Source organism: Passer domesticus, chromosome Z, assembly GCF_036417665.1.
Source record: "Passer domesticus isolate bPasDom1 chromosome Z, bPasDom1.hap1, whole genome shotgun sequence".
NCBI lineage: Eukaryota > Metazoa > Chordata > Aves > Passeriformes > Passeridae > Passer > Passer domesticus.
The window spans coordinates 23,499,801-23,520,407 of NC_087512.1; the positions used below are offsets into that span (position 1 = coordinate 23,499,801).

The 20,607-nt window shown below is 39.3% G+C and overlaps 1 protein-coding gene across 2 annotated transcripts; it reads left to right on the forward strand.

The window, feature by feature from the left end:
• The first annotated feature begins 1,223 nt into the window (after window positions 1-1,223).
• On the forward strand, window positions 1,224-20,601 carry CDK7 (cyclin dependent kinase 7). 2 transcript variants are annotated; one of them, XM_064405452.1, is made up of 12 exons: window positions 1,224-1,404; window positions 1,608-1,667; window positions 4,643-4,676; window positions 6,487-6,554; window positions 8,337-8,405; window positions 9,725-9,835; window positions 10,978-11,096; window positions 12,116-12,215; window positions 13,949-14,035; window positions 15,745-15,894; window positions 17,515-17,662; window positions 20,384-20,601. In XM_064405452.1, exons 1-12 carry the CDS (start codon window positions 1,345-1,347, stop codon window positions 20,407-20,409), a joined length of 1,032 nt encoding a protein of 343 aa, XP_064261522.1. In that variant the 5' UTR covers window positions 1,224-1,344; the 3' UTR covers window positions 20,410-20,601. The 2 variants fall into 2 exon arrangements, with proteins under 2 accessions (XP_064261522.1, XP_064261523.1); XM_064405453.1 differs by lacking the exons at window positions 1,224-1,404; window positions 4,643-4,676.
• Window positions 20,602-20,607: the final 6 nt, after the last annotated feature.

The window sequence follows — 20,607 nt, forward strand, 5'->3', positions numbered from 1 at the left end:
TTGCTGGACCCACCCCAGGAGCTCCATGTCTCTGTTGTCCTGAGGAGCCCAGAACTGGACACAGCTCTCCAGGTGAGGCCTCACCAGGGCTGAGTAGAGGGGCAGGATCACCTCCCTCCACCTGCTGGCAGTGCTCTTCCCAATGCCCCCAGGATACCATTGGCATTTTTGGCCACCAGGACACGCTGCTGGCTGATGGACAGCTTGCTGTCCACCAGGATCCCCAGGTCCTTCTCCACAGAGCTGCTCCCCAGCAGGCCAGCCCCAGGCTGGGCTGGTGCCTGGGGCTGCTCCTCCCCAGTGCAGGACCCTGCACTTGCCCTTGCTGAATTGCAGATGGCTCTTCTTTGTCCATCTCTGCAACCTGCTGAGGTCCTTCTGAAGGGCTGCACAGCACTCCAGGGTATCAGCCACTCTGCTCAGCTATGTGTGTAATTTGCTGAGGAATCATGTGGCCCTTCATCCAAGCCATGGATGAATAAGTTAAAGCAGTACAGCATTGAACCTTTGGGGACATCATTAGGGACAGGCCTCCAAGTACACCCTGTGCCACTTTGTAACCTTCTGGGATCTGTTGTTCAGCCAGTTCTTGATCCACCTCGCTGTCCACTCAGGGGTGTGGGCTGAATGAGGATGTTTTTAGGAGACAGTGTTGAAATCCCTACTGACATCAAGTAGACGATATGCACTGCTCTCCCCTTACCCATCCAGGTAGTTGTTTCCTTGTAGAAGGCAATCAGATTGGTCAATCAAGATTTACCTTTAGTGAAGCCATGCTAGTATTCCTGATCACCTTCTTGTCACCCACATAGGTGGAGATGGCCTCCAGTATGAGGCATGCCACCACTTTTCCAGGAATTGAGGTTAAGACTGACTCACCTGGATGTGTCATTGAGAATGATTTTGCAGGCAAGAAAAAGACACTGAAGTGCTCTCAGAGATGACAACTATTCTTTATAGTTACACAGCTTTGTTAGTCTTACAGACTAATTTATTAAATAACAGCAAAGCTTGGGCATGTAGGGAAATTAATTTTCAAGTCGGAATTTCTCCCGTATGAGAAATTACAGAAATTTCCCTGAATGTCAGACGTGAGATCAGGGTCAAAACAGAAGCAGCTTCTGGGAGGAGCTGCTGACCGCCGCAGCAGAGAGCCGCGATGCGCCTGAGCGAGGCCGATCCGTGAGGGAATGGCGCCTGCGCCTGGCCGGGGCCGCTGCGCGCGCAGGGCCCGGGCCGGAAGCGGCGGGGCCGCGGGGTTAAAGCCCGAGCAGCGCCGCGGCCGCTCCCGGGCACCCGCGCCGCTCCCTGCCGCCGCGCATCGCGCCGCACGTCCCGCCGGCCATGGATGCGCGGGCCCGCGCCAAGCGCTACGAGAAGCTCGACTTCCTCGGGGAGGGGCAGGTGAGCGGCGACGGCGGCGGGGGCCGCCCGCGGCCGTGGGGCTCCGGCAGCCCAGCTGGGCCCGGCCCGTGTCGCCGCTCGCCCGCGGCGGGAGGGGGACGCGGGGGGCGCCGGGCGGTGCCCACCCCGGGCCCGAGGAGGGCTCGGCGGCCTCGCGCGGTCTGCCAGGCCCTGCTCACGGCAGCATCTCTCTCTGTCCCCAGTTCGCCACCGTGTTTAAAGCCAAGGACAAAACGAACAACCGAATCGTGGCTATTAAGAAGGTATGTGTCAGAATGTCTTCTCATCGTGTGACAAAGTGTCTGGTTACTCTTGACTTTCCTAACGATTTTTTTTTTTTAACCAACTTGATGGGAAATGGCATAATAGGCATTTTTATTTCTAGAGAAGTTTGTTTAAATGATCTGGTTAAACTGTCTGTAGTGCCCACCCACCCCAGAGGAGGGAGTGGCTTTGCTGTGCTTCTGGGTTTCTGAAGGGTTGCATGGTCTGGGACTTGAATTTCTGGTTATTTGTTAGGTTCATTCAACAAACAGACCAACACGCACACATTTTTAAACTGCAGACTTTACTGTCCCTTGATAGTTGATTTTTTTTTTTCAATTGTTCCTGCTGTGGTGCAAAATTTTCTTCATTCCAGAATATTATCCTTTATTAAGTTCCCTAAAATTTATAGAATCATAGAATATGCTAAGTTGGAAGGGACCCATCAACATCATCGAGTCCAACTCTCATCCCTGTGCAGGACAATGGAGGAATCACACCATGTGCCTGAGGCAATGGCACTTGGTGCCATGGCCACTTCCCTGGGAAGCCTGCTCCAGTGCCAGCCCCTCTGGATGAGTAATCGTGTCCTAATATCCAACCTAAACACCCCCTGAATCAGCTTTGCACTCTTACTTCAAGTCCTGTCATTTTTAGACAAATGTTTCCTGAATAATTGAATTAGCAAAGCCTTGTTTCCTGCAGCTTTGCCCATTAAGGTTGGCCATCATCTCATGTTGATTTCCATTCTAATAAAAAGTGGGAAGCAGCATCTCTATATTCTTTCCATGTCAACTGACCCTGCTTCCATTGGGCATACATCTTCCTTCTTTACCTTATATTCAAGAGGACATCCCTGTTGAGCCAAGTTGTCCTTCTACCTCATCTGTTTGATTTGTGGCATTTGCCTGCTCTTGTGCCCTTAGGAGGTGATGCTTAAAAAGTAGCTAGCACTGATGTGCCCTGAGCAGCCTGAAGTCTGCTCTCCTCGTGTCCAGGGTTGAAGTTTTGCTGGCACTTTCCTGATGTCGAGAGAGCTTTTAAACTCAATGGCTTTGTGATTGCTGGGCCAAGATGGCCTCAGTTTCTATTTCACTCATGAGATTCTCTGTGTTAACAAGCAGCAGCTCCAAGAAGGCATCTTTTTGAATCGGCTCCCTTAGGACCTTTTCCACAAAGTTGTCGACGTTTTCAGGAATCTTCTGTCGCAGGCTGTACCTGTTGTGTGATGATTCCAGTTCTTTCTGGCGAGTTGAAGTCCTCCACAAGAACAGGGGCAGTTGATTTGGAAGCATCACTTAGTTCCTTAAAGAAGAATTCATTGGCATCATTGTCCTGGCTGGGAGGTCTGTAGCAGACTCCCACAATTGCATCCACATTATTTGTCCCTTGTTTCCTACCCAGAGGCTCTCGACTGCACCATTGCCAGCTGTAAGCTTTGTACATTCCAGCCCTTCCATCATGTATGATGCCGCCCCTTGACTCTTGTCCTGTGTGCGTCTCCTGAAGAGCCTGAATCTGCCCAACAGGGCACTCCAGTCTCAGGACTGATCCCACCAGGTTTCATTTAAGTCAATGATATCAAATCTCTGCGTGGGAATGGAAGCTTTGAGCTCCTCTTGTTTGTTCCTCATGCTGGGTGTATTGGTAGAGAAACATTTCAGGTGTTGTACTTTGTAGCCAACACCTCACGAAGCAGATCCAGGTAGGCCATTAGTGTTCATTTCCTCAAGTTTTGACACACCATCCCGCTGATTATCACTGGTGAGCCAGGTATTTCCTCCCTTCCAAGCCAATTTAAAGCTCTGTCAATGAGCTGTGCTGGCTCCTGTGCCAGATCTCTTTTTCCACTCTGAGAAAGGTGCAACCCATCAGGTGTTGGGAGAACAGGTGCTATCATTCCACTGTCAAAGAACACAAAGTTTTTCTTTTGACACCAGCCTCAGAGCCACATGTCAGCCTGGTGGATCTGCCTGTTGATTATTTCTTGATACCAGAAGGATTGAGGAAATCACTGTCTGTGCTCCACATCCTTCTATCAATTGTCCTGTGGCCCTCAAGTCTCTTTGAGTGCCCTCAGTCTTTTGTTTGTTACTGTGTTGCTGCCAGCTTGAACAAACAGTAATGAATAGTAGTCAGAGGGTCTTACTAGACTTGAGAGTTTTCCAGTAACGTTCCTTATCCAGTATGATAATTTTTTGATAAAATATGACAAAAGTGATCTTGGATCTCCAGCGTGCTTGTTTGCATATAAATGATGAAAATATTTACATTGTCATAAAGTGTTTCACTTGTTACTATCTGAAGCGATTGCAGGAAGTTTTTGTATTAAAATGGGTCTTCAGCTGTTCTTTGTAAAGGATGAAAAATGCATGTTACCGTGGTTTCTTTGGTTGAAGACTCAAGTTGAATTGTGTCCATAGCAAGTCATCTTGTTTAATGCACCAATGCCTTTAGCATTTCAATAGTTGTCTTGTATGGTTGCTGGTGGTAGAGGCTGTGGTGAAGAGCATTCTTTGTTTTATCTGACTATTTTCTTAACTTTTATCATATCAGTGGTAGCATTGAAATGTCAGGTCATTAGATAATTGAGACAAAAGGACCTAGAATCTGCCCAAGTTTACAGCCTATGCTAATTTTACTAGAATCATTCTGAGATAACTGCCAATTACTTAGCTCTCATTTCCCCCGGAGATGAGGCTCATTAGTGATGTAATAAAGCTTTGTGGCTACAAAGCAGTTTATACTGTCAGTTTGCATTATGTCTGTTTTTAGTGCCCTCATGGCTATTTTTTGTAAAAACTAATGCTGTAAAGAAAGTTATTTTTTAAGGGGGAAATAAACCCCAGTTAAAACCAACCCAGCTGGTAAAGTGCTTCATTACTCTAAAATAAATTCTGTCTTAGAGGAGCAATACTAAAAAATGTATTCCCCACCATCTTAATCTTACTTAACGTGAAATATTTATTTTCAGATTAAACTGGGGCATAGATCAGAAGCTAAAGATGGTGAGTTTTAAAACAAATTCGTACTGTGGAAGCTGTGCTTTGTTTGCTTTGTTTATGTGAATTGATACATTAATTTCCCATACCGTTGGCTGAGAAAAATTGAGCTCTGTGCCTCCTGTAAGGCTTAGTAGAGGTTTGCTTCACAAACTTCAGGGACAGCCAAAAGCAGCCGAGGTACCTGCATGCATGGTATATGTTTAAATATGAGTATATAACTTCTCAATTTTAATGGAAGTCAAACATGAATATAGCATAGAATAATAGTTATAATAATAACAACAGCACTGAGTTTAGAATACCTTTTTTATCAATTCATCTCTATGCCTTAAGTATTTAAGATGAGTGAGAACACTTGTGTCTTTTCAGATGTTTCTTTTGTTCTGTATTTGTGATGTGTGCAGAGGCAAAGGTGGATAAAAACAAGATCAAAACTCTTGCCTCTGTGTCCCTTTTTTTTCTGTTCAGCACTATGGAGCATGTGCTCTGACCAGCCCTGTGCCTCTAGGTGTGAATATGGCAAATTGAAACCAAGTAATTTTGGTCTTATCGCCTGTGTGGTGCAGCAGAATTTTATTTGTGTGCAGGCTGCTTTCCTTCAAGACTCCTTCATCAGGTTACCAGCTTTCCAGTGTAGAGTCTTTGCTACCAAGTCTCCAGTTCTTTTCTTTTAAAGAGAAACTGATCACTCATCCCAGAGCCTCACAATTGAGCCGGCTGCCTGAGAGTTGTGATCCTCTTGACCCTCAGTGGCCTAATGGCCCTTAGGGACAGTCATTACTTTTGGCCTCTGCAGTGTCTAGCTGGAGATGAAAGATGTTATTAAAAATAATGATCATATCTACTTTTCCTGTGTTATCTGACAACATGGCATGCTTTTTTTTAATCAAAGACTGTGCCTACCCAAAAGCAGTCTTTGTTAATTTGATTCCAAAACAGGTGATTAAAACAGGCAAAGCGGGAATGTAAAGTAATCCGTGTAGCTTGGCCCAAAACTTTGCTAGTCTTAGCATTGAATCATATGCCCAGTTATAGGAGAACACTGTTTTTCAGCTCGTGTGCAGCTGCAGCTTCCTGCATGATACACCATAGGAGTATTTGCTTGCCAGTTTTCATACAAGCCACACATACCAGTATTTTTGAAGGAGGAATTGGTACCCTGGTGGAACCATGGTTGGATACAGTGCCATCATTGTGACTGCTGAAGGGGCACCATGCTCCCTGCTGGCCCCTCATTTTTCCTCTATAAAATCTGCTTATGAGAAGATTTAAGCAAGAGTAACCAGGTTTTGGTCACTTACTCTGTTATGCCTTATATGTGCTACAGCTGGAATGTAGAAAAACATGTGCCTTGCATTATTAGATAACAGTATGTCAAAAAGAAAAGAGATTTATTAATGAGTTTTGACAGTATGCCTCCCTCTGGAAGTGAGATATGTTGAGGGACTGATTGCAAAATGAAGTTTTTCTTTAAAATTAAAGCAAGCTTTCTAATACCCTGAAAAAGGTGATTTTTTTTCCCCTATAATTTTCCCTTTTTGCCAAAATGCAGATGTGTTGTTTCATAATCTAAGCCTGATTACTATGGTGTGAAATGGACTTGCTGTGGAAGAAAGTGTATGTCCACTTTTATTTTGCGGCAATTTGGCTAGTTATGGCAATGTCCTCATTATTTAACAAATTAATGAGTGTTAAGAATGTGATTTGTAGTAGTAAATAGTCTGTGAGTAGTAGAACAACGGTTTTGTTTGGAGCTTAATCCAAAGTTTTTATTTTGTTCTTTAATTTTCTTTCCTTCTTTCCATCAATGTAGGAATCAACAGGACTGCCCTCAGGGAGATAAAACTGTTACAGGAGCTAAGCCATCCAAATATTATTGGTGTAAGTAGAATAAATGCTAGTTCTAGAATCAATCTTCAAATACTTTCAGTAATTCAACAATTATTGTGGCAACAATTATTTGTGCCTATTTTAATAACAAAGGCAAAGGTTTTTTGGGGTTTTTTTAAGTCCTTTTAGTTTTTTGCCTGGGCCTATATACTTGCTAATGTTGGAAGAATTTTGAAAATGTAGATCACTTGATTTTGCATCTCGGTAGAATTGCTAATTAAGACAGTGCTGAATTTACCTGATTGATTGCTTCATATGGAACTGTGACAGTCAAAAAACAGGCTTTTTAAAGCAGTGGTAAAGGGGAAGTCATGTGGCTTATTAGTCATGTATGAAATAGCAGGCTTATTTTAGCACAAATATATGATGTTTAAAATCTTTTTTGGAAGGTGTAAAACAGGTATTTTTTTTAGTTTCAGTTGGATTTTGGTAGACTTACACCTACAGATACCCAGCTGGAGCTAAAGACATTTTAAATAAAGGTAGATCATAGTGATAGTTAGAAAGTGTCAATATGATGAAATACGAATTTTCCATATACTTTTCAAAGTGGAAATAAGGTTCTCTTCTGATTGTGACCCTACTTTCAAAGTGGTTGCTTTACCTATCAAGGTTAGAGAATATGCAGGAAGTGACAACTAAAATGGCAAAGGGATGGAGCATCTTCTTGATGAAAAAATGAGGAATTCGTCGCTTTGGAGAGGGGAAAGTTGGTAATGGGGTGGTCTACAAAACCAAGGTGATAGGTGGTGTCTGTGCAGGAATGATGTTTCCAAACACCATTGTCCTAAAAATAAGAGATATATTTAAAACCTATTGGCAGCAGGAGTGGAGACTGTACTGCTTCACTCAGTGTGCAATGAATTTGTAGGATGTGTTGCCATGGGCATGTAGAAGCAAATTGCATCAACAGTTCAAAGAAGAGTTAGACAAATTTATGATCGGGAGCTCCATAAGTAGGCTCTAAAAATAAGAGACAGTGTTGTGCTCCTCTTAGTAGTCCTTACAAAACTTTTGTGGGTTTTGGGAATTTAAGGGCCATAGTCATTGCTGTTATGAACTATTCAAAGAAATACCATGCAATTTGCCAGTTTGTGTGGTCATCGCACTGAGACTGAGGAATGAGCTGCACCAGCTGCACACATACCTTCCTCATTTTGAAGGAAGAACGCCAGGCTAGATGATCTCTTGTTTTTGTTCAACATCACGCTTGTGCTGTCTCAAATTAGAAATTGATTGTGTCATTACACAGCTTCATCCTAAGAAAGGGCCATTTGGATGTCCTCAAAAGAGTTTTATTTACCTTGGAAAGCTAGCTACAAAAATGAATACACATCTAAAAATGCCTGAAGCTAATAAGCCTAACACTTAAAATTTCTAAATACTGTATGCTTCTAGGAAGCAGATACACAGAGCTGAATCCATGGACAAACTCAGTCTTGTCTCAATAAAGAGTATTTAGAACAGGAAGTTTGGAAGACGAGGTGTGCATTACATTATCTGTTCTAGTTAACATGACAAAGTTAATTCTTGCTCTTTTTTTCCTGTCTCCAGGAAGGAGGGGCAATCGTGTGAAATGTTATTTCCATCTTTAATGGATTTTTTTCTGGTTTGGAAACTTGAGTTAAGAAGCTAAACTGAGTAAGAATTTTTGTTACAAGTCAAGGAACTTAAATGAATTCTCAATAAGCTGAAAATCCATGTGCAGACAACAGTGGTGTTGAATTTCAGAAAACTGGAGCATGCTTAATCATAATGTATTTTGTTTTGCAGCTTATTGATGCATTTGGACACAAGTCTAATATTAGTCTGGTGTTTGATTTTATGGAAACAGATTTAGAGGTAAGATTTTTAAAGACTTTCTTTATCTCAATATCTTAAGATGGTTTATGAAAGTGCTGCTTTAACAGGCTTATATTTGCCCGTATTAGAAAGGAGACTATTATTATGTCAGTTGATGAAAATCATGTCTTAAAAGTAGCTTGAGTAATTTCAGTTTTTATGAATTCTTATTTGATTAATTCCTTTACTTCTAAATACTTGTCAGCATGATTGTGTTTACTATGTTAGTTTTCTGACTCCAGTCAGAGTGTAGAACCTCTGGCACAGATCACTGCTTCTGGAATGTAATCGATAAGCATAATACCAAACATGTTCACATAAGTGTGGCATTAAAATATAGTAAGAGACGAGGTGGTAGTAAAATCACATTAATTTTAAACATGTTTTCAAATATAGCAGTGCTAGGTAATTGCAAATCAGTACCTTCCAGAGACAGGTTTGCTGAAATTTAGGTGAATGCAAGACTTGAAAAGGTTAGATCAGATTTTTGCTAATAGAGGTTATTAATGAGTTGACTTTTAGAGGATTCGTTCTGTTTACATAGTAGTTACGCAAAATTTAGAGATTAAGAAGATTGGTGTACAAAGAAGAATTAAATATTCTTGAACTGCATGATGCTGTGGTGTGCAGTCTTCAAATTGTATTGTGGTATCACTCAGGCTGCCACTGAGACTGCTGCCTGTTGTGATTAAGCAGATGCTGCATACATGGAAATTTCTGCAGTCTTAACTCTTCTGTAACTCAGCTTATGGAAGGCTATTACTGAGCAGTACAGTAGTATTAACAAACAAGCTTTGGAGTCTTTGCATAGAATTTTAATGTTAAAAATCAAAGAATGTAGAAAACTGAAGTAGATTTCTTAAAATATAGTCAAGTGGCCATAACCTCTAGTTTTTTTGGAAATAGAGGAGGAAACCATTATATTTACAAAGATTACTTACTTAGGTGGCAATGAGAAAGAAGGAATAAGTGGAAACATAATTTCTAGTTTACTGTCACATTTATCATTTGTATGTGTACATCTTCGTCCTGGAAGTTTGGGTATCAAAGTGGAACTGAGATTAAATGCTAAACTTTTGTTTCCCACACATTTTTTCATTGTTGGGTTATGCAAAGTTCACATAAGCTATCTGGACTCCCCATTTCAATTTCTGATTTCCAGAGCTGACCCATTTTTATGGGAAAAGGGTGTAATGGTAGAGAATATATGACTGCCAATTTGAAGCCTGTCTTAAAGGCAGAAATAACTTTTGAGCTGAAAGAATGGAGATAAGATTGTCTTGTATGCTGAGCTTTACCTTGACTTCAACACTTTGCAGGTTATTATAAAGGATACAAGTATTGTGCTGACACAGTCTCACATCAAGGCATATATGCTGATGACACTTCAAGGATTAGAATATTTACATCAGCATTGGATTCTACACAGGGTAAGCATGTGCTAAATTGACAGCCTTCATCCTGCAACAAAAACCACATTGGATGGATTTAGAGTCTAAAGCCTAATGAGGGTAGTTTTGGAATTCAGACAGTCTCATTCCATAAGCATTCATATTTGCTGTTTTGGAGAGATAATAGCAGTACCAGAAATGTTAAGATTTACTGATGTGGTTATGACTTTGATTCTTATATAAAAGGTTCTCCACTTAGATGTGACTTCAGTTATCACTGTGAACTGGTTCTGCCTGGGATGGATTGGACTTTTTTCACAGAAGCTGAACTTTTGAAGCTTTCTCCTTTCTATCAGGAAGTGTCAAGGCTTTCTCTTTTTCTCACTCTGCCTTTGCCCTGATAAGTAGGCTTGGGGCAAAGGAGGAGAGACAGCTGAGGCAGCTGACCCACGTTGTCCATAGGGATACTGCATGGCATGTCAGTGGTAAAAACTGGGGTAGAGGAAAAATGGGGAATTTTCGTTTCCAAGCTCACTGCTGTTTGGAGACTGTGTATCACTCTTCTTTTTGGGGGTGGTGAAGGATTTCCATGGCCTTGCTTGTTTGCTTTGATATTTAGTTCTTTCCTGTTAAACTGCCTTTGTACTGCTCCTAGAGTTTTCATCTTCTCTCCCCTATGCTGCTGAAGGTGGTGGGTGGGATGAGAATAGAAAGAGCAAATGGCTGTGTGCGTACTTTCAGGTTGGTTACTGTTGGATACTTGTGGGTTGACCTCTGTTGGCCTGAGGTCAACCCACAATATACTGTATTGAACTGTGTGACTTCTGTGATTTCTGCTGTTATTGGAAGCATTGGCCAGGTCTTTTTATTATTCAGTTGGCAGCTATGCAGATAACATAACCGCGGTACTTGCAGAAAATGTAAAACCTATCAAGAGGCTTTTTTAAACTCTGCAAGTTAAATGTGTTAATATTCAAATGGATCTGGCTCACTATGGTTTTCATATATGACGAGATACTTATTTTCTGGGGAGTTTAAATTTTTTCACTCACAGTGTAGGTTCTAAGATAGAATCAAATCTTTCATTTTACAACACTGTTATTGACGTGTCTGCCAGGAAATTCATTATATGTCTGTTTTTATCAAAACTGGCAAATCTTATTTGTTTTCTATACTGACAGGATCTTAAACCAAATAACTTGTTGCTAGATGAAAATGGAGTTTTAAAATTGGCTGACTTTGGCTTGGCAAAATCTTTTGGAAGCCCAAACAGAGTTTATACACACCAGGTAGTAACAAGGTAAGATGTTGTATTTTGTTTCTTACACAGAGATTGTTTAGTTGCTTCGTAGGTGTTTCTTGAAATGTGTCATGTCAAATCAACATATTCAGAGTGGCATGTGCTCATGTGATGTGGCAAGAGCTGCCTAAAAAACCCCAAGGAAGCATTGTTTAACAAAGTCTCCATAAGAAGTGATTGAGTATGCATCCGTGGGGGTGGTTCTCATATCTGTAAAAATTATACTCTTTTGAAATGTCTGGAAATAGTATGTATCTGCTTAGAAGCCTGGATTTTGGCACAAGACAGCTGCTACTTTCTGCTAATCACAAGAACCTAGAAGCTTTTTTTGGAGCTATTCACATTACCTATTTTGAGACAAACACTTGAACCAATTTAAATATTTACAAATGGTTTTTATGGCATGCTTATTTAAGGTATGCTATAAAAAGTGGGGCTGCAAAATATACAAAGTTTTGCTTTTTGACTGCTGGGATGCTAAAACTATTCAGGCAAAGCTGGTTTAATACTTTTATTCAAAAGACAGAAATTCTACAGTGTCAAATGCAGTGTCATTTCATTAACTTGATTGTTCTTAGGCAGTGTGAGTAGTTTTTTCAAAACAACAAGGCTCATTTTACATAAAAGTAGTCTCTATACTTAGGTCTGTTGATATGGAAATTTTTAGGAGATGGGAGGAATTCTGTCTTGCTGTGATTCATTCAACATAAAATTTTAAGAAAATTTCAGTTTACCTGCATGTTAACAACTTACTTCCTTGCATGTCTGCCATTTAATACTTGTAATCAGGTCAGTTGAAACTGCAATTAATCTTTGGTTGTACATGACCGTATGGTGAGGTGTGCACAAATTTGTTCATTCTTTCTCAAACAAAACACTTTGCAGAATATAGCTCTTCAATGTCTGAAAAGTATATAGGTAGAAGTAACATCCTTTTTTTAGGTTTTGCATTGCTACAATATGTAGCATTTGACATGAGCAAAGCCAGGTTGTTCTTCCAAAATGTGTTTTCTTTTCAGGTGGTACCGAGCCCCAGAACTATTGTTTGGGGCTAGAATGTATGGTGTTGGTGTTGATATGTGGGCTGTTGGTTGTATTTTAGCCGAATTGCTCCTCAGAGTAAGTATTCAAATGTAACCCTTTTGTTCACGTCACCTTTTTATGGAGTTTTTTCCTTTCCTGCTAAAAGCAGGTGAACAAAGGCCAGAACAAACTATAGAAAATCTTATTAACTGTAATGAAAGTGTATTTTTGGAATAGACTGAAGCTTGGTAAACATCAAAAGCCCTGGTAGTCTTTAAACATCTGGGTTAAAATGTTGCAACAAACTGTCACAGTCTTGCCTTGGGAGAGGTCAAGTAGGTTGCTTGCAGTCTGTAGACACCTATTTTCGTTCACTGCTGTTCTAGAAATGTAACATCATTTTTAGGTGCATGTGCTGTCCCTTATACGCTGTTCCTCAGTTATAATCACCAGTACCTTAATTGTGGTTTTATTGAAAATGAATGGAAGACTAATGTTTTTCTGAACTGTGGTTAGTTGACAATACTGGAGTGAAGCTGAAGGTTAACATCAGGATCATCCTATGGCACTCCTCAGTATGGTACACAAATGTAATGGTCCTTGAGTATTTTTCACTGAAGTGGAATGTTTATTATACAGCTCTTTGGAGAAGACATTAAATTGTGAGGGGAGCAGTGGAGGGCTGGGGTACAGACACTGCTGAAGACATGAAGTAGCCTGCAGTACAATTTATCTTCCATGACTAAGTGGCTTCTGCTTGGTTTCTGCACCTTTGAATGGTTTTGTGGCCATATCATAACCAGACTTCTGTGTGAAAACACCTTGAAAGAAACCTTTTGCTTTGATTGGTCACACCAAATAGGTGTGCTGGTTCAATTTGATTGCCAGGTCAGATATGGAAATGTACAGTGGCTCTTTAAGCAGCACTGGTGATGGATACATAAATATGCATTAGACTTGCTAAAACTGATTACATTTAAGTCAAGTTAGTAAGCCAATAATTCTTGAATTCAGTTGATTCTTTGGTTTGTCACAAAATGTGTTATGGTTCAGTTTTTATCACTGTGATATTTTGAAATGTATGTGTCAATTTTCAGGCAGTGCAACTTCTGGGAGCTTTTTATGAAAGCAGTTTATATTCAAGGGGCTTTCATCATGCCACAATTTGGTATACTGTCTACTAGGGATATCCATTATGGTTTTTCTGTCCTAATTAAATAAACACTGCCTCTAATTCTTTATAGATTTGCTTTTGTTACCAACTTTCTTTTTCCTTACATTGTGTACCTGATAGCTAGAAGTTGGACTGGGCAGATATCTCCTTTTCAGTCTTTTGCTTTATTTAAATGACATGTGACACTGATCAGACAGTTTTCTATCCCAATGGGTCTCTACTCTCCCTCATGTTTTCATTTAGTTTCATAAGGCTAACTTGTGTAATCCAGTTATGATTCACTTTAAATATCTATAAAAGCTACCTCCATGAACAGGTGGTAAAAAGATCACCATGACCAACTGACTTTAGGCTGACAACTGAGATATAAAATCTTTTCTGTATTTAGTACATTTTACATTAATGTGGTTGTGATTAAACATAATCTTATGTTTAAGCTGTCTGCTGTCAAGTCAATGATACTAAGCCTGGGTTCAGGAAACATTCAGAATCTATTTGAGCATAAATAGATTGCCTCAAATATTCAGTGAACCTCTTTGTGGGGAGATGGTATACAGAGGGCTTTTGCCTTGCACTTACACGGTATCACTCAAAGTTTCTTTCTAAAATTGAAGTTCAGAAGGTAATTCAATCAAATGCCATGTCCTTCTTCCAGGTTCCTTTTTTGCCTGGAGACTCTGATCTTGACCAGCTGACAAGGATATTTGAAACACTGGGCACTCCAACAGAAGAACAATGGCCTGTGAGTAATTTTGTTCAACAAACTGATACTGGTTTTACTTGATACTCTCTATTTTAGCTCTGGAAATGAAATGATTATTCCAGAATACTTGAGCAGATTTTTCAGAAGACAATTGCTTCATCTCATGAAGTAGCTGAGATTTGTTGTTTCTCTTGGCAAACCTCTGGTCAACAGTAACCGTATCAACACTTATTGATTTCCTTTCTGTGTGCATCGTTTCACATGGCTACTGGTGTGAGATTATTGCTGCTGCTTAATGTTTTTGAGGTGCTTATTTAATTAGCATGCTTTAACCTGGAATGCTTTAATCACTTTCAGAAGTAGGAACCATTTGTAGGGGCCTAAGTTGGCCCTGGTAAATTATAGTTTGATGATAGTGAAAAACACAGACCAACAGCTTTAAGGATAAACAACTTGCCTCAACAATGACCCCAAAACAAATAAAATTAGTAGTACAATTTTCTCTGAGATGACAGCAAATTAAGTAACACCAGGCCAAACTTACTGTCTGGTCACGCAATGACCTACCTAACCATGGTTATTAAACAGAGTGACAGGAAGTGGGACATAATGTCTGATGAGCTACTTGTACCAGCTCCCATGCACAGGGAGTCCAGAATTCCTTGATCAGGATTTTGTTGTTGAGTTGTGGAAGGACTCACTGGACTTGTTCACCTCTGCTCCCTCTCCATAGAGCTTTTCCTTATTGTAAATGGTGCTGGAATGCTATGGTATGTGATCATGAAATGGAGCTGTAGCCAAATGGAGAACTGCTGTGTGAGGCACTGCTAGGCCCCCGCAATTCTGATATTTCTTGAGGGGTCTGAATGGAATGCATGAAGTTTTTTGCAATGACATTTCTGCTTCCTTTGGAGAGGAAAATTTAAGATGAAGTGGGGAAAAGAGAGAATAGGAGATTAGTTAACATAACAAAGAAGACACATCCTCAAGTTCATTCCAAACATTTACATTTTAATAATTGCAACCTTTACTGTCAAGATTATATCTGGTTGAACACATTTTTTACTATGTCCACGTAAAGTAAAATATTAATACAAACTTGAAGTGTGACAACTAAGGCTTTAAATACTTAAAACACTACAAAATCATTATGTTTGTGTAATTTTCTGTGTAATTTTTATACTGGAATGTGAACACAGTGGGGTTGATTTCATACCTAGAGGACAAAAAAGTATGCAAATAATTTTTTGTTTTTCTGCTTGGTGCATATTTTCGTTCCTTCCTCTCATTGCCCATATGAAATTGCAGTTGTGCATTTAAAATCAAAATGCACATGATGTTCAGATAACATTTATTAATATAGAGAAAGTGAAGACTGACTCTTGTGAAAATATTTTCCCTCTTGCCATGTCACTTCACTAAAGGAGGTTTTATTTCATTTGTGTTACCCAATTTAAAATTATTTCATGCTTCCTTTAGCAGTTTTTCCTTTTGGACTGGTCACAACTAAAGCAAGGGAAGGACAGATCATTTGAAAAGTTGTTTCACACTGTAACAGTTATTAAAAAAAAGCTTTTATGACCTTCTATTCCTATAGTTATTTAATTTCAGTGACCAAGTAGTAGCAACGTGTTTTGAAAGACGAAAGTTTTTTGCTTCTGATGAAACAGCCGTATGCAGTTTGCTTTCTGTGAAAAGCTGAACTCTTTCTAGGGGAAAAACATATATTCCATTTTTGGTCTTTGTAGGGGATGACAAGTCTTCCAGATTATGTCACATTTAAGCCATTCCCTGGAATGCCACTTCAGCATATCTTCAGTGCAGCTGGTGATGATCTGCTCAACCTTCTTCAAGGCTTATTCACATTTAATCCTTCCACTAGAGTAACAGCAACTCAGGTATAGTATACTTGGGTTATCTCCTAATGTTCATTAAACCACTATTAATATCATATAAACATGTTTTGAAGCCAGTTACCATGTTTGAAATGAAACATCACATGAATTACTAGAAAAATAATCCCAGTGTTTTATAGAGAGAACTGTGAAAGGCATGGATAGTACTAAGAGATCATCTCCATTCCCAGTGCAGTGTCAAAGTAGTGAACTGAAATGTGTATGAGCTATGACCTTCTGACAGTCATATTTGACATGCTGAATTCAGTCACCTAAAATTTGAAGGTTAAGTCTTAACATAGCTTATCTTATTCCCTGGGTTTGGAAAGTTTTTCTCCTTGCTTCATCCTGTCTCTTCTTCAATGTCTTTTAAACTTTTATGGAACTTCTTAAACATAAAATTCTGTGGTGATTAAACAGTCATTCTTATCTAATTCTCCTGTTCCATGATACTTTCAACTTTACTACTCCGTGATGGGTGGAAATGGAGGACATGTAAGAAAAATCTTGCAGAATGTTCTAGTTTGCAATTCTGATTTCTGTGATTAGGAGGATACACCAGCTGGCAGTTAAAAGTGTATTTCTGTCACTTTACACTGATAGGGAAGCATGCAAGAAAACTCTGTCCTCTTTGGGCCAGGACTCCCTCATTGCTGGTTAGATTTGAATTCAGGAGATCAGTTCATGTGTTATGAGTCTTTTTACTAGAAGACTTTTCAGAGCACATTCAGGCTGTTTTGGCCACCATCTTTAAGAACATTCACTGCAAGTTTCCAGATAATTAGTTCTGCTATGCTTGAGGCGTCTCTGTGGTAGTTGATATGTATGAAGTAATTTTTTAGGTCATAGTATAGGATAGCGACTTGAATATATATTACTTTTCTAGTCTAAACTTTTTATTGGCAATACCACAGTTTGAGAGAAAACAACTTGTGCTTACTGTATTGGTTTGCCTTATAGCTGACATTGAATATCATGTAACTGGCACAACAAATGATTACTTAAGAAACAGTCACTTTTTGTTAACTATGCTTCATGGTTCCAAAAATTTAAATTAAGGTATATAATTCTACTACATGAAACCAATCTTGCTGACTAATGTTTGTCTTCTGCTCTAATATGAGTGATGCTTTTCTCACAGTTTACAGGGTAGAAACAGCACAGTTAAAGAAATATGGGGGGAAAACCCATCTTAAAAACTAACTAAACAGCTGGTGTCTAGATCATGAACCTGATCAAGACTTCAGAAATATTCCTTTATTTTTTTCTTTATTCCTACTTTCTTTTTTATCCTCATCTTATCTAATCTGTCTATTCAGAATGTAATCTCTTCAGAGCTAGAAGCCATTTATACAAGGCTTCTTACAAAATAATCTAGTTTTGTCAGGATGTCTGAGTGCTGGTTACAAATAGGAGTGTACAATTATCCCTTGCTTTACAGATCCATGTAGAGTGGATAGTAATTGTGAACACAATCTTTATTTGCCCCAAGGCCACTCTGTAGTATAAAGGTGTTAAAATAGTTTTTAAGTCCCAGTTAAAAGTGCTTGGTTTCACTATAACTTCTTTATAAATTACACTTCATACTAATTATTTGTTTCTTTTTCTTCGATTATCATTTAGGCATTGAAACAGAAGTATTTCAGTAACCGACCAGGACCCACTCCAGGAAACCAGCTGCCAAGACCCAACTGTCCTGCCGAAGCTGCAAAGGAGCAACAAAATGCACTTTTAAATTTAAAAAGGAAAAGAACAGAAGGAATAGATCAAGGTAACTTTGTATTATGTCACCACTTTTAAATATGAGTTACATGCTCAGATAGAATGGGATGCTTCCAGTGTTTTAGAATAAAAACTCTCAAAATGAAATAATTCTCTTGAGCATTGGCTGAAGCCTTTTAATGATATATGGTTTGGGGTCAGAATTACTTAGCCCTGTATTGTAACAGAATTAGCACAAAAAAGCTCTTCAATGATGCTTAAGAGTCTATTAGAAAAAAATAACCCTATTCCATTAATTCTGTAATGGAGAGTGGTACTCTCCAGTAAATTGTAGGCTATTATGATGAACCTTTTTTTTTTCTGAAACATCTTAGGTGGAAGTAATTTAACTTCACTCCACTTAAGAAAAGAGAGAGAGAGTCTGAAACGTAACGTGATATGCTGTGAAATGACAGGCTGGAGAGGGTAGATCAAATTCAGAGGAGAGATTTTTTACTTACTCTGTCTTAAGGTACAGAAGTTAACTTGTAAGACCCCTCTGGGTCAAGAACATTAAGCACAATTCTGTGACCCACCTCCAGTCTTCTTCAGACAGCATGTATTTCATACCTTTGTGACAGCACAAGTGCTTAGTACTCATGACCTGTATCTGACACTAAATTACTCAGGCCTTCTATTAGGGAGGCAAATACTATTTTTAAACTTGGAGTTGGTCTTCTTAACATCTGGAATATGCTAGATAGCAGCTGTCAGGTTACCATCAGCTCTTTGTTATTGCCAGTATGAGACTCAGTTTTAATATGAGTGATATTTTTTGAATGTAGCTACTTCGATAAAAGTATTTCCTCTTGAGTTCAAAGAGAGATCTCCCCATGGTTCACCTTGCTTTTTAGGCACTTTGAATTGTTGTTTCTAAGTCTTCATCAAATTTGAAGTAAAATACATTTGGTTCACTACTTTAAGTTTTCAGTCTCAAAAAAAAGAAGGATCAGTTGCACACTGTTTCCTGACCCCAGTACCATGGGTCTCCTGGCTTGTGGGAACTTGTCAAGTTACAATAGCACAGACAATTAATTTAAGCATTTTAGCTCCTCTTCCAAAGATCATGTGAGGGTTTGTGATGTGTTTGGGGGTATACACCCTAAAATACATCTGTTAACTAAAGGGTGGGTAAAAGAGAGAAATACTTTCTTGAGTTCTGTGACTTAATGATTTGAATTTGTGCATTTGACAAAGAGCAGAGTTTCCAGAGTTGTATCAAGTTAGAACAATAGTTGCTTTGACATCTTTCCTTGCTTCTGTGTAAAGGCTGGGAGTTTTGAGATTGGATAGAAATGAGGCAGTAAGAAAGTTATCATTACTTTTTGGGACCTTTGAGTATTGGTATAAAAACAATATAATTTCTACCAGCTGGAAATGGAGACATGATGTGTTTTCTAATGTGGATTTTCCATAAGGTTCTGTTACTGCCTTAGCTGGGCAGACAGATCTAGAAGGTTTCTATCCAAAGGTAGTTCCTCTAGTGCCAGCAAATGTTAAAGGAGAGAGACAATGGTAGAGCTAGCAGATCTGCTGCCCTGGATTTCATTTGCTCTTCTTACATGGCATTGCCATCTAAATTTAAAATCTGAATAGTGATTTGGAAGAATAATCCTCTAGTCTTGGTTTAAATAAAAATTTGAAGGGCAACATTGCTGTAGTGGGTGGAAATGTGTGAATGTAACTTCTAAGAAAAATAAGTTGTATTCCCTGAAATTCCTAGAATGGCCCTGCATCCTGCAGAGCACATTTCTATCTGCTAGCCCTGCTGAGGTAGCACTCCAGAACTTGACAGAATAAACTGAGTGCTTGCTGATAGGTATCCTGGCAAAAATACTGGCACCAGGAGCTGACTGCTGGGATAAAGATTCATGCCATTGCTGTATATGCTGATTTTCCACAAGAACAAACCCCTGTAGCCTGTGAGGTATGTTCACCAAATCTGAGTAATTCTCAGAGAACAGCCTCTGTTCTCAGGGGAAGACTACCACCAGATGGATGGCTGCCTGTGAAAAGTATGAAACATACATGCGTTGAATCTACTGCTACCACTTACTTTTGATCAGTAAGGTTTTTGCAGACATGGATTCTATGGTGACATAACTGCCCATCTTCTCTCTGTCACTTAACCAAAAGCAGCACTGCTTCCCCAGAATGCCAATTGCTAGTCCTGTTAATATGCATTCCTACAGAGCTGTGGCTACACAAAACAGGGACGATAAAGAATGGTGCGCTAAAGTTTTTCCTGTGTTAATTAAGCATAAGGATTCTGATATCAAAACTATTGGTTTGGAAAAAAGCCAAAAATATTCTAATCATATTTAAGATTAAGAATTTTTCCTAGATTTGACGACACGAAAGAAAAACCCTTTAGAGTGTGTGTGTGTGTGATGGGACAGGTTTAAGCCTTAGAACAGCTTGCTTTTCTTGGGTTTCAAAGTAGAATTAGTTGATTAGCTTTTCATATCAACAGTTAGGTTTTTATATGAACAAAGACAAATATTTACATGTATCCTAAATGCAATTAAAACTTAATTACAGAATTTATGACTTTTGGAATATACTGATTCAGGTGAACTTTGATTCTAGCACTCTCTCATAGATTTGTTAGAAAATGTCATCATGTACTGCCACTGTCATCAACAGCATTCTACAGTTAAGAGCAGGAGGGGGCCTTGAGGAGGGGGCTGGACCTCTCTACTTTGCTAACAGTGTGATTTACATTTTTCAGGATTACCAAAAAAACTGATTTTTTGATTGCTGTGGATGATGAATGAAAATGAGTGAAAATGCCCTGAGTCCCAGCCATTGATAAAACACTGTAATCATCGCTGGATGGTTATTTTTTAATATTTTCCTATGTAAAATGTGAACTTATTATTTCCTTATGGACAGAGAAGTTTTATTAACCCTTCTTTTTACAATAAAATCATTATTGAGAAAAAAAGATTATCT